This window comes from Dioscorea cayenensis, chromosome 17, assembly GCF_009730915.1.
Source record: "Dioscorea cayenensis subsp. rotundata cultivar TDr96_F1 chromosome 17, TDr96_F1_v2_PseudoChromosome.rev07_lg8_w22 25.fasta, whole genome shotgun sequence".
Taxonomy (NCBI): Eukaryota; Viridiplantae; Streptophyta; class Magnoliopsida; order Dioscoreales; family Dioscoreaceae; genus Dioscorea; species Dioscorea cayenensis.
The window spans coordinates 18,034,360-18,061,115 of NC_052487.1; the positions used below are offsets into that span (position 1 = coordinate 18,034,360).

The 26,756-nt window shown below is 31.0% G+C and overlaps 3 protein-coding genes across 11 annotated transcripts; all 3 read right to left on the reverse strand.

Moving 5' to 3' along the window:
• Positions 1-2,337: 2,337 nt before the first annotated feature.
• LOC120280950 (pseudo histidine-containing phosphotransfer protein 2-like) lies at positions 2,338-4,502 on the reverse strand. The gene is made up of 6 exons (XM_039287918.1): positions 4,441-4,502; positions 3,719-3,849; positions 3,548-3,616; positions 3,391-3,462; positions 2,773-2,845; positions 2,338-2,643 (listed from the first exon to the last, which is right to left on the reverse strand). The coding sequence occupies exons 1-6, from the start codon at positions 4,498-4,500 to the stop codon at positions 2,596-2,598; spliced, it is 453 nt and encodes a 150-aa protein (XP_039143852.1). The 5' UTR covers positions 4,501-4,502; the 3' UTR covers positions 2,338-2,595.
• A 2,571-nt stretch (positions 4,503-7,073) lies between these two features.
• On the reverse strand, positions 7,074-11,922 carry LOC120280351 (transcription factor MYBS3-like). The gene is made up of 3 exons (XM_039287169.1): positions 11,529-11,922; positions 8,755-8,963; positions 7,074-7,804 (listed from the first exon to the last, which is right to left on the reverse strand). Exons 1-3 carry the CDS (start codon positions 11,836-11,838, stop codon positions 7,274-7,276), a joined length of 1,050 nt encoding a protein of 349 aa, XP_039143103.1. The 5' UTR covers positions 11,839-11,922; the 3' UTR covers positions 7,074-7,273.
• Positions 11,923-14,525: 2,603 nt separating this feature from the next.
• On the reverse strand, positions 14,526-17,969 carry LOC120280377 (putative B3 domain-containing protein Os04g0347400). 9 transcript variants are annotated; one of them, XM_039287212.1, is made up of 6 exons: positions 17,619-17,969; positions 17,143-17,450; positions 16,490-16,606; positions 15,434-15,758; positions 15,182-15,357; positions 14,526-15,011 (listed from the first exon to the last, which is right to left on the reverse strand). In XM_039287212.1, exons 3-6 carry the CDS (start codon positions 16,544-16,546, stop codon positions 14,733-14,735), a joined length of 837 nt encoding a protein of 278 aa, XP_039143146.1. In that variant the 5' UTR covers positions 16,547-16,606; positions 17,143-17,450; positions 17,619-17,969; the 3' UTR covers positions 14,526-14,732. The 9 variants fall into 9 exon arrangements, with proteins under 9 accessions (XP_039143146.1, XP_039143140.1, XP_039143139.1 ...); XM_039287206.1 differs by having other exon boundaries at positions 15,431-15,758; positions 17,143-17,401; positions 17,619-17,963; XM_039287205.1 differs by having other exon boundaries at positions 15,431-15,758; positions 17,143-17,404; positions 17,619-17,963.
• Between the last annotated feature and the right edge of the window lie 8,787 nt (positions 17,970-26,756).

Here is a 26,756-nt window from a genome sequence, read left to right on the forward strand (position 1 = left end):
GGCGTATTTCACTAAATCATTCCTTATCATTTCAAGGTGCTTGGTGATGATACTTTATGAAAAGAATTGTTATAAAGATTAACATCTTTTAAATTAGCCTGATTTAACTTATTATCCCAGTTTTAACAGAATGTTTTTTTTTGGTCCTCTGATCACTAATATCCTAGAATCTATAGTTGCTAGATTAATTCAAGAGAATATTACTAGGAGAGTCTATTATAGAAGTAGAGCTCTTATAGTAGAGATTGTCTACATTTATAAGAATTTCAACTCAAATCACTTGCTTAAACAATCTAAGCCTTTGCCACCTTAGCCAATTGATTTAAATGAATCTTAAATTTATGATATATATATATATTAATAATTTTGGAAATTTGTAAGATGGTGACTTATTAATATATGTACATATATATTAAATGATTTTCCTCTGCATCAATGTCTATTTTGTCAAATAAATGACAATGAAAATTGATCATTTGATAACTATTTTTTTTGACAAAAGAATATGAGGTTTTATTAATGAAAATAAAAAAAATCAACCATATAAAATTTTAAAAAATATTTAGCAATATTCCTTAATCTTCCTATATTCCATAAATCATGATGTTATTATGTTCATATTAGAGCTTATTGACATTTAGTAATTGTGTAGGGTACCAAGAAAATATGGATTTCATGGATCTTATATACATTTACTTGCACCAACCAAATTTAATTTTCTTAAACAATCAATCATTAAAGTGTTTGACGAAAGATAAATAAATAAAAGGCAATTTATTATAGACTAAAAGTATATGTTAAGGGAGAAAATAAACCATCTATCACCATCTTTCTTGCTTATTTTTCAATATACAACAACTCACACACGTATAAATTTCCACCACTCAAAACTTGCATGAAAAATAGATAAATAAGTTACAATAATTTGATTCATTTATGAATGGGAGTTGAGATCGTCTCCATCTAATTGTTTAAAGAGTATAAACTTAGTCCATGCATGCATTTATTGATATAATATACTCCACATACTCATTTCCCTTATTCATGCATCTCATTATTATTATTTATTATTATTAGATGTAAATTTTTAAACAATAAAATTGCACAAATATCTCTATGTCTATTTTCACCAACCCATCACACAAACTCTAACTATGGATTTACAATATAATTGGATAAATGATTCATAAACTCTAAACATATTTGTGTGCATGAAAAAAAAAAATCTAAACTAAAACAATATAAATTGAAGATAAAATTTTAAAAACAAAATTGCTGGGCTACATATCCAACATTCCAATAATGCAAAAATTCAACAGTCTTTGATTGATGTCAATAGTTTTGAAGACAAGAGTTTGGTCATCCTGACCAACCAACCACAACCGCCACTTTTTGTTGAAAATGGTTAAGCCAAGTTGTTGGCCTTTATTTTGTTGTTGACTCATGTGTGCATGAACAAGACCCAAATAATAATAATAATAATAATAATAATAATAATAATAATAATAATCACGTAATTTTTAGTTGAAAACATTAATAATGATTTGATAGTAAAACTATTTGATATGTACATCAAATAATTAGATATGTTATTACTGTTTTACTTGAATAGTTCTAGAATGTATACGTATATCAATAAAATTAGAAGTTAGATATATATATATATATATATTTTAAAATTCTATTTAGTTATAGTGTATTGCACTAAATGATAAGTACCACGTTGCAAGACAAATATATCTAAATTATTTATTTTAAAATATATTATATACAGAGGCACGTAAATATTCAATGATTATAGCGTATATATACGATTTATCAACTGTGAACATTTATATTTAAAAAGTAGAGAAAAAATAAAATAATGAATAATAAATATAAACTTAATTAATAGATACGTAAACAATATGATAAATAGTGCCTACAACCTTGTTCAAGCATTGAAATGGATTAAGTGGGTGTTGTTGGGATTATATTGATGTTGGTCTAAATAGTCTAAGTTTGTATAAATATTGTTGGCATGTTGATTAAATGGCTTTATTTATAATACTGTACAACCATTGTCCATCTCATTTGATACTGTTTATAATACAAGACTATTAGTCCTTCCGAGCATATATGATAAAAAGTGTGGTTGATTAGAGAGTTATAATTATGTGCGCATATGTTTATAAATAAATACACCCATAAGTTTTAAATTTTACAATAATGATGATACACAACATCTGATTAAGTTTCACATAATAATATTAATAATATTATTATTTGTATTCCCATTTATATAAGTATCTTAAAAAACATCATATATCACTGCACCTTCATATATACACACATAAGTTTAGATATATGGTTTTTAAAATTAACAATAATGATGATACATACATAGCATCTGATTAAGTTTGACATAATAATATTAGTATTCCCTATATATATATATATGTGGTTTTTAAAATTTACAATAATGATGATACATAGCATCTGATCAAGTTTCACATAATAATAATATCATTAATATTATTACTTCTATTCCCATTTATATAAGCATATTAAAAGCATCATATAATACTGCATCTTCATATATTATATTGATCATCTTCAGTTGCTTGAAGTTGCTCTTTCACTAGGGCCAACTTGCCTCAATAACTGAAATTAAAGCACAACAAACAAATAAATAAATAAATTAATTAAATTTAATGGAGTGCTGATTGAAATTAAGTTTTATAAAAGCAAAAATAAAATTTAGGTATATTTAATTGTGTTTATTAATGGAACCTGAAAATATGCCTCCAACTTCTGTTTCAGGATGCCGTGCTCACTTTTCACCTTCTGAAATGATCTCATGCATCTGCATGAATTAATTGCATAGATTTAATTAATTAAAAAACTAGTATTTCTTTATATACTCTACAACTAGAAATTAATTAAATAAATTTATAAAAAAGAATCATATTATCTTTTACCATGTTATTTTTCATCCTAGTTAAAAAAAATAAAAATAACTTTTAACTATGAGTCAATATAACCAAATGGTCTAGTGGTACTAGTTTTACTAATAGAATGTTTTATAAAAATTTTTATTATCACAGTCCAATTTCTATGTATGCCGGGTGATTGCGGATGATTAATTTCATGTGGAGTCCATGCACATGTGATTTGTCTATTTTATTAAGAAATATATATATATATATATAAATATAATTTTTATGGTTGTATATATATGTGTGTGTCAAGAAGGCCGTAGACGAGCAATAAAACATTTGACTAATATAAGGGATTTAGATATTCGATTCTCTCCCAAAATATAATTGATACATAATACTAAAAAATATTTGTGCTTCTGGCTTATCCACATCATCACCATATATATATATTATAAATTATAAATCTTACCCTTCAATGTTCTTTTGTTCACATTTCTCCTGAAATTTAAGGCATTCATCCTTCAGCTTTGCAGCTCCAATGCTGTAATAATCTCAATAAATAAAACTAATTTTTTAAATTAATGCAAGAATGAAAAGTTTATAATGATTTAAATAAATATTAGTACCTTGAACTACTACCCTTGAACTGTTGCATGTATGAGTCCAGCTTGTGGAAATCTCCAGGATTTTTCTCCCTGTATATTTAATGCACATCATTTAAATAAATAAATAAATATATTATATATTAAAGTTTTTTTAATTAAATAAATATTATTTTAAAGTGTATATTTACTCACAAAGCATGCTCTATATTGGCCATCAATCTTGATGAGTGCTTCAAGTATGTGTTCACAACTTCCTCCACAAAGTTAGGGCTGACGTCATCTTCCAAATTCTCTAGTTCATAAAATTGTTCATCTAGGTATCCCTGTAATAAATCATGCATATTAAACTTAATTAATAAATTTATTTAAAAAAAGAAAAAAGAAAAAAAAGCTTTACATAGAATACAATAGTAGTAATCACTAATATTTATACATTAAATAATATATTTGCTAATACACCACTAAAAGTCAAATTGAAAACTCAGTTAAAAAAAAAATTCCTTCATTTTTATCAATTTTGACCCCTTTTTCTTTAAACATAGATGAATTGACCACTATAGAGAATAAAAAAAGTTTTATAAAATCTTTTAATTGACCAAAGGCTTTTTAAATACGTGCACTGGGAGCATGGCCTGAGAATTTATTCAGCCTATGCAATCTCACCTGGTGATACATGATTTGAGTTGCAATTTCGCACTTACAATTAGGGACTCATTATCTGCACTGTTTTTAGTAGCACTTGAACTCGAATCTCTTAAATTTTCATAACTATATTTTTTGTAATGTCGTAAGTGTATTAATTAACCCTCCGGCAATTGACAAAAAATAAAAGAGTAACATATAAAAAAAAAATGATGTTTTGAGTGCAATAATAAAAATATATAAATAAATAAAAGGGAGAGAAGGAAACCAACCTGATCAAAGAGGTTTTGTTTCATGGAGATAACTAGACGTTTTAAGTTAGAATGCTCCATTGAATGATATGTATGATTCTAACTCAAGGTCCTCTATTTATAGACAGAAATATACCAAAATATAAATGTATAAAAATATAAATACATAAATATATATCAAGATTCTTGTGATGATTCAAATTCAAAGAATACAGAAAAGCTAAAAAGTGAGATTAATTCATAACTCTAAAGATCCATTCATTAGATAGATTCTATGTCAGGTTACATGCCTGAAAATTTTATTTTATTTTATTTTTGTAAAATTATGGGAATTTCATAAAGTTTCTGCAAATCAAAACAAAGGTTTATATATATAAACTATTATAAAAATCAGAAACTATAAATATATCTTTGTAAAAAATAATTAATTCAACTCGGGCATGTGTAATGTTCGGTGTTGATATGTCTGCCCTGTATTTCTTCGCTTCTATGGTAGAACATGGTTTATCCACTATTTTTTTTTAAAAAAAAAGAAAAATTTGAGCATATATGTAAAAGAAGAAAATTACAGCAGTCTATTACATGTATCTGATCAATGTGCTTTGTTATTCAGAAATAAACTATAAATTTAGCATTAATTAATTGAATAAAATCAAGAAAAAACAATGCATAAGAAGATGAAGAACAACAGGAATCACATGCATTTACTTTTAATAGCAAAGCAAAAAAGGAACAAAAGCAAGGATGAAAAGAGGAAGAAGAGAATAAGTTCTACTTTTGAGTGATGCTCTGCTTTGTTCATTCCCCTCACATGAACAACACAAGATTTCATATGTTCCAGGGAGCATTGCATGATTGAGCCGACAAAAATCATCGATTCTCATTAACCGCGATACGTGTCACATGTTTGCTGATTAGAAGAGAATCATAACATCGATTGATAGAATAGAATCACAAGTTCTAATGAAAATTGACTGCATGATAAAAGCCGAAGGAAGCGGAATCTGCAGCGTGTGTTGCAGAATAAGCTGGATAGCTGCGAGTATACAAATGAATGATCGGTTCTGAATTAAGACGATAAATGTGACATTGGAAGTATCATGAGCTTGCATAATCAACATATGGTAAATGTTATCCAAGTGGGAATCAGAATAAAAGGAGTAAATAGGACATAAAGAGAGGTAGTATTTTGGGATGAACACATTCTCTTGATGTTGGTAAAATGAGCAGCTCTTTTCTGCATGAGGTCAGGGGGGCTGTATGGTTCTTATTGGTTGGCAAACACAATTCACAGCCTTGCATGATAACTTTGAATTATATTCTGGCTGATTTGGCGGCGAATAATTGGGACATGATTGGCCAGATATCGAAATCGAGGACAAAGGCAGTATTCTTCTGTCCATAATTCATCACATCATGAAGGCGACAAAACTCATTTCTGAAGAAGCAAGGATGAAGAACACCTGGAAGTTTTATCCAGAATCACATTCATTGCAGATTCACTTAACTTTCAAGAAAAAACAGAGCATTCTATTATCTGTTCATCACAAGATTCAAAATTAGTGTAACTGAATAAGTGTATTGCGTCAGTAAAATGAAATTCTCTTTTGAATGCACCAATTGTGTGAATACGCAGAAAGAACTGCAAAACATTGCAGAATTTGCTCGTATTTTCAAGATTATAAGCAGCAATCACCATTTCGAACATTGTCAATCTGTCTCTTGGGTTTCAGATATACATAATAAGAAAACCTCCATGTATCTAAATTTTTGCAATCTATTTTATACAGGAAAACACAAATAAAACTGCAAACTCTGAAACTCTCATGTGATTTGCCAATGTTCTATCGTAAGAACTATGAAGATTGTATGAGCATACAAATAACATCAATAAGTCGCTCAAGCTGAAGAATGCTTTTGGGGCAATGACACCAAAAGAAATACGGTAAACAACCTAAATAGTCCCTTATCTTTTTGTGCATTTTTATTTTGGTCATCCAGCTTTAAAAAGTTACCTATCTTTAGTTTTCGTTACAATTTGATCACCTTAATATACACAGTTTACAATGATCACACGTTTGTATATGCTGGCTAAGGATACTAGCTCTGAGAAAAGATGTATCATATAATATGCCACATGTAATCACCATTAACAGTGCATGCTAGGGTGATCAAATTGTAACAAAAACTAAAAGCAAAGACCAACTCATAAGATGATGACTGAAATAGAAACACACGAAAAGATAAGAGACTATTTAAGTTGTTTATCCAAAGAAATAAGGTCATGATCATTCAAAAGAGAGCTTTAAACTAATCAGCTTTGCTGTAAATTTACAAAGGGGAATCTTATACCGGTATCAATACTGCTCATTTCGGCATCCTTTACAAAAGCATTGCTAATAAAAGTAGAATCGGGTACAGGGGCAGCTTTAAAGTATCTACTTCCTTTGCACTCTTGTCAAAAGAGTGAACCAAGCTTCCCTGACATTTGTGAACTAAAATTTGCATGATTGAAACAAAAATATGAGATTATCTATTGCCGAACATAATAATAACAACAATAAACAAAATGAAGATCTAACTGACAAAGCTCACAAGCAGAAAGCTGAAAAAGAATGAAACAAGGAGAACATATGCCCTGGACCAGGCAATCATTCAGGAAAGGATGTTCATTTATTTATGAATTTTTCTACCTTGGCGCACAAAAAAATTTATGATACTGCAACATACATATCTAGCTAAAGGAATTACATGTTTACAGAGCTACTCAATCATCAACTTAAAATGACAAGAAAAGAATAACTATATGTATAACAGTATAAGTAGAGACACGAAACAGAACCTCATATCGGCTTCAAACCGCATGAATAGCATTGGTTTTGCTCTGGCTCAGATCAGGACTACCAATTGATGGGTTAATGTGAAAGGCAGATTGCCTGGATGATGAAGAAGATCCCAGCAGTTCAAGAGAGAGAGCTGATGGCTCCATTCCGGTAGCACTTGTCTCACCAATGCTCAGCTTGGACATGCCCACAACCTCATCCACATTGATCGGCTCCTTTGGAAGGACTGGTGTTGGCTTCAAAACCTCATGGGTCTCTGCCACTCCATTACTCTTCATAGGGTTGACCATAGTTGGAGGAGGCCAAAAGGGGAGAGGCACTGGCACAAAAGGTGAGTAGAAAGGAACCACTGGTATTGGTAATGGCAGAGTGCTGTATGGGATATTTTCTTGTGCTTCAACAGGAGGATTTTCGAAGGTTTCTTTATGTTCAGATTGTTCATCCAGACAGTTATGTGCTGAAGGCAACTTGGTTGGATTCTCATGTGGTTCATTAGTAGATGACAGCATAAATTCTTCTTGAACTGGCAGCTCATCCATTGGCTAAAAAAAAGAACAGAAAAATACATGAACAGGGTTACTGTAACAGAGAAACTTAGGGTATGTTTGTTTTGAAAATATCTTTCAAATTCTCATTTGCTTTTTCTGTTCTTATAAAACACTATTTGTTCTTCTTTTATGTTTTAAAAAAACATGTTTCTTTCAATCAGGCAGATGTAGAAAGTAGAAATTTCATGCAGTTTTATACCTTCAAAGTGAGATAGGTGCACTGAATGAAGACACTTATATTAAGGTATGTCTCACCCTAACTTTACCCCATTATGAAAAGAACTTTTATCCTACAATATGACTCATTTGTCAAGGAACCTACTCTTTCTTCAGAAGAAGCGATTCCTATTAATAACAAAGGTCTCCTTTTCTTCATTCCATATATAAAGGGAGTAGTTTTACAAAATAGATACCAAACTATATATATACATATATATGAACTCCAACAAATAATTGTGGTTCATATAAACTCATCTAACAAAAACTATATAGACCATTAACAAGTTTCATAATTTGTAACTTGAGTTTCTCTTCCATAATGGCATAGATTTATCACAAAAGGTGAATAACTTTGTTTCTTTACCCACAGAAATAGTGAGTTCAATGAAACTTTTCCTTACTGAAATATAAGGCAATACGCCAATCAACCATGGATCATTAGCAGGGTCATATGTGCTCACTTCGAACATTTCATGTCGTGCAATTCTGTTTGGAATTGGCACTAATTACCAAGAAAAAACACTCTACTATACAAAATAAAACTACAAGATCCGAAAATTAAACAGAAAAGAGTAACAAATGATGAACATGAAACAATGTGCTTGGCATGCATATACAGATGGCACATGTAGATTTTTGTAAAGGTCATGCAACGAGAAACCATGAATGGATAATGATATTTGTTTCCAATAAATGTATATGAAACCCAAATGTCAAAGACATACCATTTCAGGAACCATGTCAAACAAACTTGAGCGCCTCTTTCTCTTCGTTGCATTGGTTTGTCGGATAAAATACTTCTGCGCATGACTGGCAACTTGTGTTGGAGTTCTTGAAACAACGAAATTGCGAGCTATCCCACGCCAGTCACCTTTTCCCAATTTTTGCAGGCCTACTAAAAACATTCGATGCTCCTCCTCAGTCCATGGGATGCCTATATTCAAGTCAAAATGATCATAAGCCATAAACATAGATAATGTGATCAACGAAAAAAAGACTGGCAAATTGAGGATATGGCAGATTTTATCAATCTCACGGTGGGCAGATGCCTTGTTATTTACTAAAATAAAGTTAGTTAATTAAAAAAAGAATGGCACATCATTCATTCATGTGAAGTGGAAAAAGGAATGGAAGTGACTGCTAGACAGGAGAGCCTATGATGTGCTTCAGTCCTCTAAATAAAGAAATCGTATTTTGACAAATTGTAGTTACAGATTAGCCTATACAATATCAATGTCAATGATCATCAAAGTTGTCTGGGTACTTGACAAGGAAACATTCAAACTTTATCTTACATCAAAATAACACTTCGAGTGGAACAAATCACAAAGCACTCAGGACCCAGGTCAGGCTACCAAACCACAACTGTTTCAGGCCTGCCATAATCCTGCATGAACAAAAATTTTGCTCAGGACTTCTCTAGGCAATCATAACCCCCAAAGGTTTGCGCATGGGCATCTTATGAACTTTGAGAAACAATGTCATCTTATTAGATGTGAAAAAAAGGAGCCAAAAAAATTGAAGTACGAAGTTTAAGAAGAAAAGAAACAGGTACTTTTTATTATCATTTCTCTTAAGAAAGCACCACAATATAAGGCATCTTACAAAGACAAGAGTTCTGTCTTTGATCGTTAATAGAATTGACTAATGCAATCACTCAGACTTATTTTCTGAGAATGCTGTTAAGGAAATCACCTCCATTAAGAATTAAGAATTTACCCAATATAAGTCAAAAAGAAAACATAATAATCTTTAACCATCAGCGAAATTGCATAAGGGACCTCATAAGTCAACAACAAAACCAGTCAATAATTGAAAGATGGCCAATGGCTCACGACGAAATGATAGTCAAGTCTTAAGCCATATGAATAATTGTCAATATCTGTCCGAGAGGGCTACATCAGTCTGTAATTTGAACAATTAGCCAATGTTGTAAATCTACTTACAACTTAGGAATAGACCCAGATCAAGCAAAGAATTTGATATTTCTCTGAAAACAAATCCAAGCAGTTAGGGCTATAGCCTATTTTGATAAGATCACGATCAAAAAATACAAACACATGGTCTGTATGGCTTGCAATTGAAGATATATGATATAAATAAAAAAAGTGTGTTTAAGCTATGGAACCGTCAAATTTTCTCTACTCTTACTGGATCAGAAGTCTTTCATCCAAAACTGTTGATCACATGGGACACTGTTCCAGGTTGCTTTTAACACAAGGAACAATAATTGTTATAGCTGGGACATGCCTGACTATACTGGTCCTCTAGCAACCATAATCTCTAGTGGGTTAAAAGTGTGAACCAAAACTGTCAGTCCAACTAAGTAAACTAAAAGAAAAGAAAATATTTTTTCTTAAACAAATGTTCTCGCAGACTCACAGTAATTGCAGTACCAAAAAAAGAGAGTGATAGTTAATAATCAACAATTAAATCCGAAAGCTGCATAAAAGAGGAAAAGTATTATTTCCTTGTCAAACCCATAACAATTACATCATCAGCCACTAATCAACCAGACTTTTTTTATCAAATCTGAAATTGAAAAATAATTAAAATAAACGAAGAAGGAAAAGCAAGATACCGAAACCAATAGAAACCAACCAAACAAATATATAATGAAACCCCTCATTGTTCTCATGAAGATTCTTAAACTAATGCAGAATGACTTGAGACACTAACAGAAAACAGTAGCTTACCTACATGAAAATGAAAGAAAATTAACAAGCACCAAAATAAGTAGTGTTGGAATCAAATCCAAAGGAAATATTAAATTTGACATTTGTGGACCATTTGATCGAGACTGAATACCAGAAGAGCCAAAGCTCAAAAGCACCACACCAATCACATGTTCGTAATAAACAAATCAAACATGACCACTCATGGCCCATCTCCACAAGTCACTCTCTTTATTATCTTCCTGCAAAATTAAGTGCTAAAAAAAACAAAAGCCAATCTTCACAAAGCTGTCGGCCACAATGGACGGTTCTGCGCCGCCCAAGTGTCAAAGCAACTTAGGGCCAATAATTTGAAGCAACAATACTTAGGACCAAAGATATGCTTGAACCACTCAAACTAAGAAACGTAATCAACTTCCATTGACTGTGTCCAGCTTCACACAAATATCAGTTAAACGAATTATTCCCAAAAAAGTGAAAAAGGCGGTATAGATGATATTCTAACATCAATAGCTAATATCTGAAAAGAAAAGAGAAAAAAAAAAATATGTTCTAATATATACATAAAGGAAGAAGGAAAAAGAACAAGATCATGGTTTTCATGCAATTACGGACAGCCGGACAGGAACAAAATGCAGAAAAAAGAAAACAAAAAAATAGCAACGTAAATTATCCGCAAAATTAGACAAGGATAGCATTAACACAAGAAAAACAAGATAAAAAAAGCAAACCATGCCCCCAAAAATTCAAGTAAATCTCAAAGTTCAAAAGAAAAAAGAAATAAAAACCCAGAAATCAAGATGAAACACTCAAGAAGATCTCACCTTTCTTGCGTTCAGAGCGACAATTGGAGGAGCAAGACGCATGCGTGGGATCATCGGAGGCATAGCCAGAAGCATGGTCGCGGAGCTGATCAGGCGACGAGGGCCCAGCTTGGTTAGGCGAGGCTCCGGTGGCTACAGCCGATGTGGCGGAGGAGAGGCATCCCATGCTAAAGCTCTTCTTCATCGGTGCCACGCCCTCAGTTATCCGAACTCCAAAGAGCTTCACCCCTCCTCCTCCTCCTCCCGTGCGTCCCGGGCAAGTGCGGGAGTTGTGCCCATTGGTCCCGCAGTGCGAGCACCTCCTCGTCATCGCCTCCGCCCCCAACCGGAGCCCACCGCCGACGTGCACGTCCTCTCTCTCTCTCTCTCTCTCCGTCTCGAAGCGAGCTAAGCATCAATGGCGGCCATTGCTGTGGATTTTGATGGCAATGCTTATGAAACCAAGCCTACTTTTGAAGATAATTACGGGAATGACATCAAGTGATTGATGCTCTCGAGACAATCCAACGGTCAATGTTTCATCATCTTGTTCTTTCACGATTGATTTGAAAAGAATTACGATAATGCCATTACTGGGGCCCGCGGTAATAACGAACAAAAAGATGACACGCGGTTGGGTTAAATTGGAAGGTTATTTTGCTTGGTTGGCAAGATTGACTTTGTTTATTATTATACTTTTTTTTTTGTTTTTTAACGGCTGCCTTTTTGACACGTGGACGGTTGTAATATTTTCCTTTTTTAAATTACTTTCCATTTATATTTACATATAATAAATATATTTATAGCTGTTCAAATAGACATGGACGGTCTTAATAATTTTTTTTTTTTAAAAAAAAGTTTTCCAAATATATATCATGAATTTTTATTGTCGAAGCATTGGCTTTCGTTTAAGTCTCAGGAGACACAGAGATAATAATGGGTCCCCGATGTAGGTTTATATATATAGCTGAACAATTTTTATTCATATGCACAATCTGCATTTATAAAAATAAATAAAATTATTTAAAATAATTTAATTGAAAATAAAAATAAAATTTTGCATTGTTTTTTTAATGAGATGTTTTGAATGAATGATAAGGAAATAAGTAAAGCAAATGATATAATGTTTCGAGTGATTTTCTTTTGTTAATTACATTATAATCCCACATCTAAAGTGGATTAAATAAATAAACAAATGAATCAATCAAAGTAGAGAAGAGTATTCAAATTGGCAAGGTTTTACTTGTTCATGTTCTCAACCATAACTTTTTCATGGGCACTTTGAAGCCGTTAAGAATAATCCAATCTTTATAGTATATATGATTATATTATCATTAGATTGTGTATTAAGGAAAAAAAAAGTTTGGTATGCTTTGGGGATTGACTAAAAGTCTAAAAACTTATAAAATCAGTGTCTCTGGAGGCAGGCCTTCTTTTGCACGCTTATCATCTTATCTTGATTCTTCATCCACGTGCGAAAGTCATTCTTCTCCAAAGTTGGTGTCTTTTCCCACGTGCAATCAGGTTTTCACATGTGTCCCCAAAAAATTCAGTTCATGACTATTTGATTTATTGTCAGTCTTTTATGTAAATTACTCATGTCTCATTGAAAAAATAAGTTTGAATTTCAGTTATGATAAAAATATAGGTATTATAAAACTTGTGTATGTGCTCCTTAGTCTTTATAATTGCCGGCTTTTAACATGTTGTTTTTTCACATTTATTATATATATATATTGACCCACTATTTCTCTGAGAATAACTCTAAATTAGTTCAAAACAAATAATTAAAAATAAAAATCTCTCACCAGTTTTATATACATAAAAATTTAAATTCAAAAATTATTTCATAAAATATTTTTATAAAAATTAATGGACATGTTAAATAATCTTATATATATAAATTGTTCCTTCCATAGTTGTTCTAGGTTGTTTACAAATAGATATATTTTTTATATATATATATATGAGAGAGAGAGAGAGAGAGTGTGTGTGTGTGTGGAATAAGAATAAAGTAATCTTTATTTTTAAAACTATAGATAAATTAATTTATTTGAGACCTATCACAAATCAAACCAAACCGTATAGATCTCAATATGGAATATTATCCTCATCAACAGAATATACTTCAACGAAAATAAATATTCGTCAATTCTTGCTCCAAATAATATATATATATATATATATGATAGTTTTAATTCATAATAAAATTAAAAATAAAAATAAAAGTAAAAATAAAAAAGCAACTGCATCATAATCACATAGTAAACCTTTCTAATGACATTAACAGCCACACAAGACAACATGTCTGTCTATTTCTACATAATAAATCAAAACAATCAACAACCAGAAAAGTTCAGATAAGCTTTTCTTTAATCATCAGTGGTTGTTTTATTCAAGAAAAAAATCTTCCGTGTTTCTCCAATGAATGCTTTCATATTAGTCACGCAACTAAGATTATATTAATATATATGTATTAATATAATTAGCAGAAGACTAAGTTTGACAAACTGTATACATATATTCTGAATACTCACATTATCTTGAATGGGAAATTGCAAGGCATTGACATGTTAAACTTTAATATTTTGACTTGTCAATGATGATCCAAAGTAGAAGGAATGTTCTTAGTTACTACTAAGTAAAAGCATGGGACAGTGATGGATATCTAACATTTGACAAAGAATTGAATTGATCATCATATTGAAATATCAAATTGTTGAATTGTTTGCTAACTGCAAAGAAAGCCATCAGAAAATATCCAACATTTTAGTAATTTGGTCCCACTAATCTTGTGGTGGTTGTTGTTGTTTTGTTTTGGCATGTGCTCAATGGTACACTCTGAACCTTTGAAGAAAGAAAGGTCTGAAAGGGCAAACCAAAAGCATCAGCATTCAAAAAACATGGCAAATTTGCCATGAAAAATCCATGATTGATAGAAGATGTTCTTAGCTTTGCAGAAGATTCAGATACCAACAAAAAGAAGAATACGAATTTATGGAAACTCACATGACCAAATGCTAAGCTTAAAAGTAACACAAATTTACTGAATTGATTCATAAATCGTACCCGTTGCAAACGGTGGAGTCACAAACACCATGCTAAGTCCATAATACAAAGCAGAATAGCATGAAGTCGATTCAAGTAAACAGCAAACATTAGTTTAGAATTCAGACTTAAACAGTAAGACAGAAGTAGAACAATGTTCGAGCTCACTTGTGAGACCTACACTTCATCTTCATATGATGTCGAAGCTCTCTCATGAGACGCACGCTTGATCTGAACATCAAACAACTTGTCTCGTTTTGAAACATGAGTGAAGATGCATAAGTCACCAATTTCCAATTTGTGGTGCTCGCAAAACTCACTCCAACCTTTTCCCAATCTAGGTGTTTGCGGACTGTATGAAAAAAAAATGGTCCACAACCTCCTGTCCGGACCCCTAATAGTCACATCGTGAGATGATTTGAGGCCAGTTGATGCGCAGACCCAAAGAGGGACACCCTGCATTGACAATATGAACATTCACAATCACTAAAAAAAAACAATAATGTTGCTCTTGGATAAAACATTACAAAGAAGTGGTTAGCTAATCAATTACATAATTTTAAAATCAATTGGACTGAGCTTGGCTTAAAACAAAGGTTACAAAAAAGCCACAAGCGAATACTTACAATTCTGCCGTGAACCAAGTTAGTTCTGTGTATCTTTTTCTTATACTGAATTATATTCTTAGTGCAACTGGTTTCGTCCTCTGATTTTATTCCTGATAAAGAATGTGCTGGCGGCACAGATGGAGAAGCGACATTGGTTTCATCACAGTTGTTGGCCGAAGGAATCTGGCCAAGACCTGAATAAATTCAAATCAATGTTTAAAATTGACTTTCATCGACAAATACTTTGAAAGAAAGATGAAAACTTACTACGGTTTGAATCTTCACCGATGCCATTAAATTCCACATATGCATTTCTGTTTTTGAAGCCCTCGCTATTAATAGAGAAATTGTTGATTCGGCAAGCATCATGACCAAAGACCTTTAGAGTAAAAACCATGTTACCCTCATAACAAAAGGAAAGAATGCATCCCTCACTGAGGCCATGGGCTTTGATCATTTCTTCCCAACCATCTGTGAAGAATAAACCTTCTTCGGTTTTTTGAACTTTTATGTGCCAAAATTTATCAGCCAAGAATATCATGGCTTTTCCGTGGTTGTCATCGATAACATGCCCAACAAATGCTGATGGAATGCGCTAAAAAAACAGCAAAGTTAGAAATCATATCAAGAGATAGAACTTCTTTCCATATAGTCATATAAACCAAAAACATTAGCCTCTTCTTTACACATACTCAAGGTATTTGCTTTTAGAAAAATATTTGATATATAGTATTAGATAAAATGTATATTTTTAATACAATGAAATGTTAAAGAAAAGGAACTTCGCCAAAATTATGTTTTGCTTTGTTTTGTACCTTTGAGAAGGAAAATGCTTCTCTTTAACATTTCATCATATTAAAAATGTACACTTTATCTGATTCTGTACACCAAACATTTCTCTAAAAACCAATACCTCAGTATATGTTCTGAGTATCTTCAATAACAACAGAGTGACTAGTTATTATCAGTCAAAACCTTAGTTTCCTCCTTATTAACCTCTCCCATATACAAAAATATGAGTTTCTGTAATAGCATATTATGTAATGTACCCACCTCTGTTAGCAGTTTAACACTAAAAGTTGTAGGCTACAGCTGAATCAAATTTCAGAACTAAATGAAAAGGATCAAGCTACGTCGTGGTCAATAATGGATGATGCAATGAAAACCCCAAATATCATACAACAGTTACCACATTTTAAGGGGGAAAAAAAGCAAAACACATGATATTTAACTAATATTCAGCCTTAAAAGGATGTCCTAAGTAAATTATTGAGACAAGTTTCAATGGCCAAATATACAAAGAAAAAAAAAGATAGATAGACTTACAAATCTAGAACCACTAAGAAGAACCTTGATGAACTCGAGCCTCGGTGTTCCATTCATGCTTGTGTATGGTACAGCGATGAAGATGAGAACCCTCCTTCAAGGCTTGAGCTTTCTCTTCTTAACCAACCCACAAACCAAAAAAAAAAAGCAACAACAACAAAAAATTATCAAGAGTCAAGAAAACCAACTTGGAAAAATACAACAAATCCAGTTGCAAATCCTGCCCTAATTCTAGTTGTTAACATGGCATTGAATCTCAACAACAACAACAACAACAAATTATCAAGAGTCAAGAAAACCAACTTGGAAAAATAGAACAAATCCAGTCGCAAATCCTGCACTAATTCCAGTTGCTAACATGGCATTGAATCTAAAACTCTGAAGTTTTTTAGAGTTTCTCGGTTGCAACAAAAGTAATTCCAGTCGCAAATCCTGCCCTAATTCCAGTTGACAATGAATTATCAAGAGCCAATAAAACTAACTAGGAAAACTGTACAAATTGGGTCTCAAATGTCACAAATCCTACCCTAATTCCACATCCTAACATGTCATTGAATCTAAAACTAAGAAAAATCACAACTTTTCAGTTTCAATCACTCGAAATTCAAGGAAAATGCAAGAACAGAAAGAGCAAGAAAACAAAGAGAAAAAACCTGCGTATCTCTTCCCCTGTGAGGCGTTGCGGCAAAAGAAACCCTCAGTGTCGCCCGTGATCACTTGCACGCTATCAAACCCTAAACAAAGCTGAGAAGTGAGAATCAAAGTGAACATCTTCTCTGGACTTTTAAGGCTGCAGTGATGCAAGCCCCTGTCTTCCATTGTTTCTATAATAAGCATCTGAGACAAAAAGCCAAAAAAAGGTCCTCCAACACTCTCCACAGGAGTTTTTCACCATCTTTGGAAACTGCCACCCTGCTGAATTCCACAATTTCAAATCTTTTGCCATTAAAACTTCAAATTTCTGCTCAGAAGTAAGAAAAAGATTTGTTTTTAAACTAATATTCATTAAATCTACATACATTCATGCTTTTGAGTTATATCAAGCCAAAAATTTGAAAATTGTTGTACTAAATTACATCAATGAGAGACAGAGAGGTACAAACTTGCAACTCGGAAGAAGAAATGAGACCTTTTAATCTGCTGCAAAAGTAAGTATCATGAGAATAGAAAGCAATGATGGCTTTATTTCATGTGAGTTTGGCATCGGAGAGGAGGAATCACCGGCGACGAGAGGAGAGGTGGGAATCATCTTCGTCTTTGTCTGCTTCGCCGGCAGGAGATGCCGGCCGGTGGCCGGAAGTGGAGACGAGGCGGAGAGAGATGGATCCAGAGAGGAGGAAAAAGCAAGGGTTTTTGTTTGACCAGGGTTGACCTTCTAGTTTTTCGATTTAACCCTCGCTTTCTTGAAGTATTAAATCCAATTTCTTTTTCTGCTTGGCTGTGTAGTTTGCTTCAAAACATTTCAAGATTCTCAATTTACATACACATGCAAATATGCAATTCAAGCATGTGAACTGCACCCAAAGCCTCTTAATATATATATGAAATTGAATTTTTTTTATTATTATTTTTTTTTTTATGGACTGTTATATGCTACTGATTAGATGTTGATATTAGTGATATATATATATATATTGACTTTTAACAGCTTTTAAAAATAAAATAAAATAAAATAAAATAAAATATATATATAAAAACCTTTCATCCCTTATAAAAAGGTGTCATTGCATTATAACATACATACATATGCATACTTAATCTTAAGTTTGAAGGATTGAGGCTATGTCTCATTCACAAAATCAATTAAATTTTATACTTACATTTTTTTTATTTTAAAATGGTAATAAATACAATTCTTAATATTCATTTCATTAATTTATTTTTCCATTTCATTAGCAACCTCAATATAGGTAGATACAAAAGTTTTCATTATGCATATATATATATATAATATTAATTTTTTTGATATATGTATGTTGTTATTAATTTTGGACTTTATTTATCTATTTATTAAATGATTACTTTTAAGTTTTTTATATAAGATATGTATGATTTTTTTCTTTTCCATTGCCATGTTCAATGGCTCTAAGTATATAGAGCCACACCATGAATATGAGTTTAATGGCTTTCACTCATTTCTTGGGTTTTTACTCCTACGAATTGATGAATCATATACAAAAGAAATAAAATTTTAATAGTTTCTCTTGATTTTTAATAATATAATTTAGATTTTATGGTTCAAAATCATTGAAATATGGAATGATATCTATACTTTTTAGGAAAGTCATAAAATAATAATGTTGTCTGGTTATTTGGCATGCAAAAATTATGACCATCCAAATATTTAATGGGTAAACTACATATTTAGTCACTAAACTATTCACGTTTTCCTAATCTGGTCACTAAACAAAAAAAAAATTTCAATTGGGTCACTAACGTTAACATTTCATTCCAATCAAGTCACTCGCCAGAACGCCGTTACCCTGATGCTGAGCTGGCGCGCCACGTCACCTGACACGTGTCAGATTTTTTTTGTTTGGTTGTTGACGTGGCATTCCACTTCAGCAATGGTCCAATCATCAACCAAACAAACAAAAAAAAATTTACCCTTAATAACTTCAATTAGACCATTGCTTTCAGGTGAACAACCAAACAAAAAAAATCTGACACGTGTCAGGTGACGTGGCGCGTCAGCTCAGCATCAGGGTAACGGCGTTGTGGCGAGTGACTTGATTGGAATGAAATGTTAACGTTAGTGACCCAATTGAAATTTTTTTTTGTTTAGTGACCAGATTAGGAAAACGTGAATAGTTTAGTGACTAAATATGTAGTTTACCCATATTTAATTAATATTTATGTGCCTGTGCGACAAGTCTCCCAATTAATGGACATAATTTATAAGTAGTGATTCTCATGTTAATTAATGCTTTTTTGCGTGTCTTAAACATTAATCCAAATAATAATCCAATCTCTTTTTTTTCGCCCTATTTTTTATTTTGAATTTTTTTTTTATTGTCAATATTATAAGAAACCAAACTTAGAACAAAACAAAAAGAAAAAAAAACCATATACACCTTCACAATATATATATAAAGATTATGATTTTATTAATATTATTAAAAATTATTTTTGCAAATATGACAATATATATACTGATAACATCTGCCAAAATAATTGTGAACTTTGGAGGACTAAATATTTAGAAAAGGGAAAAATATAAACGAGTAAGGTGAAGTCAATGATTTTAATTAATATTTTTTTAATAAAATGGATAAGTTATCATTTTATACAGTTCATTATAATTGGTGGAGAAATTCAAACTTCCTACTCTCCTATGTTATAAGAATGATGGCTTTTAAGACATTATTTGTAGTTTTTTATTTGCTTATTATTAATGTCTATATATGTAAACATTCTTGGCAAAGTAGATTTTCTTCATATAAAATACACTACGTTATATTAGCTTGATATAGAATTAGCCCATGAAAGGCCGTTCTATCTATTAAATAGCTCATAAAGTTTAGCTTATTTAAATATTATATATATATATATATGTATTTTCTTGCTATGTTTTTAAGATCAATTTATTGATTGAAACTTTTACTTGTTTTTAATTTATTACAATAGGTGAAAAAATGGCAGTCGGTGGGCATGTTGTTGTTGTAAAATTTAAGTTAATACTTAAGGAAGTTTTGGAAAAATTAATATTAACAGCCGTAATTTATGCATGTGAAAGACATGGTCAAGACCACATTTTTTTATGCAAAATCATATTTGAAGATAGCTATGGAATTCATGAACAACTTAGATCGGAAGCATAAAAAAAACAAAAACAAAAAACAAAAAACAAAAAACAAAAAAAAAAAAAAATAATGCTGTCTTATGTGCCTTAAATCATCTTAAAGATATTTATAGAAGATCTAAAATGAATTAGAAGATCTAAAGGATGCTAACGAAATATTATCAGAAAGCCTTGTAATGATTACTAATGAGTTAGAAGAGCTGAAAGCCAAGATGGGATTGAATGAAGCAGAAAGTAATATGAATTGAGAGAAAAGAAGATCTACTTCAATAGACAATTCCTATCTTGGATGTGTATAACAAAATCAATTTCTTTAGCTATTAGTATAAATATTATGTGTTTAATATTTTAATCCAAGTCTAATAATATTAAATATGTAATAAAAGGTGTGTTTTGTATTTTTTCGCCATTTATATTCATGACAACATCACTGTATATGTTATTATATATGCTATTATTGTTATATATGTATATATTTATATATATATATGTTAATCATGTGAAAAATAAAGTTAAATTCCATTAAAATATCATGTTATTCAATGTTTCATAACACATGTCAGGTTTTTATTAAAAATTCCCCCTGCAAAATATATTAAAAAACCCTATCATATTATTAAAAATTAAATAATTATAATTTATTATAATATATATATATATATATTTATATTGTTTTCAAATACAAACAGATTATTTTTTAATGATAAATTCAACTTATAAATTTAATAATGATAAATATATCATACCAAAAGTAATAAATTTATATTTTTGAAAAATAAATATTTAATATCTAAAAAAATTAATATCATTTATCATATAAGATATATATATATATATAGCAGTTAATTTAATTTCATGTCAAAATATCATTAGCAAATATTGTTACTATTTTGAAATTGTATCTCACATTCTATTGTTTTATATGGTTTAAAAAATAGGGGTGAGCTGATTCAAAAATTTGCCATATCTGTTTAAGGTAACAAAATTTTCCCCTTTTTCATATCTATATTATTTTGATGTTCTACTTATAATGTCTAAATGATAATCTTATGATAGGTTTTTCATATATATATATATATATATTTTATAAATCTTCTATTTCATTTATATTACATTTAAATTTTAATATAGCATTTGAAATTTTGAAAAACAAACTTTTTGTTGTTTAAAACCAATGACATTAAAAAGCTTGGTTTATTACCTTTTATCAATAAGTAAATTATTGTAGGTAATTATGAATGCTAAAATAATATCCAATATACATACAAATAACATTACTAGCATAATTTTTAATTTGACCTGACCATCGAAGAAAGTAATACCACCAGAATTATTTTTTAAGAATTACATAATATTAACAAATAGATTGATAAAGTAGTTTCATAATTTCCAACATGTTACATGCCTTTTTAATAATAAAATAAAACTTACAATGAAGAAATAATTTGATCTTAGCATTTCCATTTTTTTAAACATATACACTAAATTTTTTGGATAAATATGTTAATATTTTTTTACAAGAAATACCACAATTTGTAGCAAAACATATAACACAAAAAATATTAATGTCTAAATTTTATGTATGTGATGGCATACATGTATCAAATGGCAAATGATAGGATTATAAATAATTAAATTTATTATTTAATCATGTGTGATAAGTTGGTTCAATGAGAAAAAAGCAAGATGCTCATAGGACAAAACTCAATAACAAACACTTATATTTTTATTATATAAAGAATAAGATAAGTTTAATATGTGATTTGATTTGACATATTTCATTAAATATATTCAAACCCCATGAACACATTAGATAGTAATGTTAGTATAATGTATTGTGTTATAAATGTAAAAGTATTATCCACTTTTTCTCTCCACATATTACTGTTGGGATCTTATCACTCTAAGAAGGGAATTATCATGTGAAAAATACATGCCAAAACGTAGTGGATAACAAAAATTTTTAACGGCAAGTAAACATGATAAAACCCTAGCGCATGCTAGAACTAGGATTAAATTCTTAATAAATAGATAATTAAAAGTTATACGTTTCTTTTGATGACGATTCTAAACACACCCTTGTTTCCCCGAAATCGAAAAGGACTATAAATCGTGACTCCCCTCTACTATTATGTATATACAAACGCCTCTGGGAATCAAGAAAGTATGCTAGTACCCCAAGAAACAACACTTGTTTCTTAGTTCAAATAGCAAGCACCCGAGATTAAAAAGAAAAGGGGTTGTAGGCGTGGCGGCGGCGGGTTCCGGAGGCGGGATCCGACGGCGGCATCCAAGGGAGAAGAGTGGGTGGCAACTAGGGTTTCTTAAGAGACAATCTCTCAATCACTCTATCTTTTTCTTTCTCTTCTTCTTTCTTAGTTCTCATATTAGGGTTAGACCATCTATTTATATTGGAAACCCAAAACCCTAATATATAAAAAAACCCTTCACTCCTAATCAAATTAGGAATCTCTTCTTTACTTGATTAATTAAACCATTTTAATTAACCAAATCGATTAGATTGGATCAACACTTAATAAGACCCAACCCGAATTTAGGTTTTTCACCAAAACCCTAAATAGGTGGTCCAATAAGTAACAAACACTGAACCTTGATCCCGGCATTCTTATTGTACGATCCTGTAGGTCCATTTAACATTGGCAATGAGCTTAAACAATTTTAACGCTTATTAATCATAATTATTTTCTAGCAAGATAATACGATTAAACAATATTATAGTAGAATATAAAAAAAAAGGTTTAAAAAGAATTAGTGGCCTACATCCGTTGTTCATGCAACTTCAATATCCATTACTCTTTCCTTATGGAGAAGATTGCTTTCATCTAAATATACCTTATGAAGAATCTCCAATACGAAGTAAATTAGGTAGGGAGCGTTTAATTATGAGAGAATATTATGCTTACTTGATTTAACAAAGAAATATTGAGGACACAAGATTATAGTTGAGAAGGTCGACTTTTCCAACAATTTAGAGTTGACAGTTATGCTATAATTTAAAACACAAGATTAAGATATATAAGAAAGCATCAAGCATCATTGAGGACTAAAATGTACAAGATTGTTATAGATGTAACCAGTCAAGAAGATCGTAGTGCAATAGTATTGGGAAGAGCATTATTTTACCTGCAAGTTTTATACCATGCCCAAGATATATGTTTGAGAAATACCAAGACACAATGGCTATTTGCAATTTTTTTTAGCTATTATAAACTATTTATTACATTCACTTGCAATCCTCGATGGTCAGAAATAACAGATACATTGAGTGCTATTATAGTCCAATGCCTTAAAGATAGGCCTAACATAGTTTCGAGGGTTTCCCGTATAAAACTAAACCATTTGATGAATGATTTGATAAAAAGCCATCACTTTGGAACTGTAAAAGCAAGTAAATTATGTAGAGTCCAATTTGTTTTTGTAAAAAAAAATAGTTTTGATTATTGCAAACTTAATGATATTTGTCATTCTTCTTTTGATAGTTGCTTATATAGTCAAATTCCAAAAACAAGGTTTGCCACATATCCATATTTTATTATGGTTGGAAAAAGAAAGTGGTGTTATGACATCATCAGAAATTGATAATATAGTTTCTGCTGAATTACCTGACAAAGGATCTGATCCTATTGATTATGATGTTGTAAGTTCATTTATGATTCATGGTCCATGTGAATCAGCAAATTCACAAGCACCATGTATGGAAAATGGAAAAAGCAAAAAATTCTACCCAAAGCTATTTTGCAATTTAACAATGATTAATGAGGATGGATTCCCTCAATATCGGAGAAGGGATATGCCGGTAAGCACATCACAAAATGGCATTAAATTGGATAATCGATTTGTGGTTCCTTATAATGTTGATTTGGTTGTGCGCTATCAAGCTCATATAAATGTGGAAATCTGTAATTTGACAAAAAAGTCAAATATCTATTCAAAAATATCAGTAAAGGCCTAGACAGAGCAAGAACTATGTTTGAAGCATTATCAACATCATCGACTAAAACAGATGAGATACAAAATTATTTGGATTGTCGTTATTTGTCAGCATATGAAAGTCGTTTGAGACTATTTGAGTTTCCAATCCATCAAAGAGAGCCATCTGTCCAAAGATTACTAATTCACTTGCCAGAAGAACATAATATCTATTTTTGTGACAAGCAATTTATTTCCAACATAATTTCAATCGCAAGTATTGAAACAACAATGTTCACAGAATGGATGACTACAAATGAAATAGATGAAAAAGGACAATCGCTTTTGTATACAGATTTTCAAACTAAATTCATATGGTACAAAAAAGAGAAAATATGGAAGTATAGAATGAATGGCAGATCAATTAGAAGAATAATCTATGTACACCCAGCTGCAGGAGAGCTATATTACTTACTTATTGCTTAACGAAATCAAAGGTGCAAGGAGTTATAAGGATCTCTGTACAATTAATGACTTTGTATATGCAACATACAGAGAAGCCTACTTTGCCTGTGGTATATTAGGTATATTAGGAGATGACTCAAAATAGTTAAATACCTTGATACAAGCTACTCATTGGGCCATTGGTGCACAACTAAGACAATTTTTTGTAACAATAATATTATTTTGCGACATAGGAGATAAGAAAGTACTATTCAAGAAACATTGGCAACTAATATTAGAAGATATACACTATAGGCTCTAACAAACATTCCACATGCCTAATTATACTATTTCAAATGAGTACTTGAGAAACTATCTATTAGTTGCCCTTGAAGATCTTCTGAATAAACACTCTTCATCCCTTGAGGAGAATAATTTACCTCGACTACAATCACTAAACATGAATAATTTAACTGATCAATTACTTCAAGAAGAGTTAGATTACAATATTCCTCAGCTTCAAAAAGATCACTTATAAATGTTTACAAAATTAAATGCTGAATAATTAGCAATCTATAATAAAATACAAAAAGCTGTGAACAATAATGGAGGAATGTTTTTTTGTATATGGCCATGGTGGGATTGGTAAAACCTTCTTATGGAATACCATTATTAATGCTATTCGTGCTAAAAGAAAGATTGTACTAGCTATTGTTTCGTCAGAAATTGTATCACTTTTATTACCTGGAGGTAAAACTTCCCACTCTAGGTTCAAAATCCCAATAAATCTTGGAGAATGCTCTACATGTAGAATCAGCAAGCAAACTCAACTAGTAAGATTGATTGAAGAAACAACTTTGATTGTTTGGAATGAAAATCCTATTGTTCACAGGAATTGTTTTGAAGCATTAAACAAAAATTTACAAGATCTTCTTTCAGACACAACACTAGACGCATCTACAAAACTTTTTGGAGGTAAAACAGTAGTTCTTGGTGGAGATTTCCGACAAATCCTACCAGATATTCAATATGGTAGCAAAACAAACATCATAAATGCCATTATAACCCAATCACAATTTTGGAAAGAATGCAAAGTATTAAAACTCAAGACTAACATGAGACTGCACATAAATAACCAGAATAAAGAAAGCCAAAATTGATTAAGAGAATTTGCAGAATGGTTGTTATAAATTGGTGATGGTACAATTGCATCTATTGAAAGAAATCATAATGATCTTGATAAAGGAGATTTGATAGAAATTCCACAAAGATCTATTGGTTAAAGACTTAGGTAATCTGATACAATCAATTATTGAAGCTATCTATCCACAATTCCAGTTGAACTATGTAAAGCCATAATACTTGAGTCAAAGAGCTATAGTGACATCATACAATGAAACTGTGGATATATTAAATGAAACAATCTACAATGAAATTAAAGCAAATAAGTAGAAATATTTTAAGTTCAAACTACATCTCTAAAGCTTCTACATCTGCTGAAGCAAATACACCATTATATACATCTGAGTTCTTAAATGCATTAAAATTCGCAGGCATACCCAATCATGAGCATACTTTAAAATTGGGTTGTGTGATCATGCTGATAAGAAACCTTAGCCAAACGAATGGTCTTTGCAATGGAACAAGATTAATTATTACACAAATACATTAGAACATTTTGGATGCAATAATTATTTCTAGATCCAACATAGGCTAAAAAGTGTACATTCCTAGAATTATTATGCCCGTACAAAAAGGCAAATGACCATTCATCATGTACCGAAAGCAATTCCCCGTTAAGCTTTCATATGCAATGATTATAAACAAAAGTCAAGGACAAACACTTGATTTAGTAGGTTTGTTCTTATCCAAGCCTGTATTTTCACATGGCCAACTCTATGTTGCATTGTCTAGAGTATCCTCTGCTACATGCCTAAAGGTTTTGATTCTTGATGATACTAGGAAGAATACAAACAAAACAAAGAATGTTGCCTATAAGGAAATCTTTGATAGCATAGAAATTAATTCAGATCCTAAATGTTGAAATTGTGTTCTATTATAGTTACAATCATATACATAAATAAAGAACTA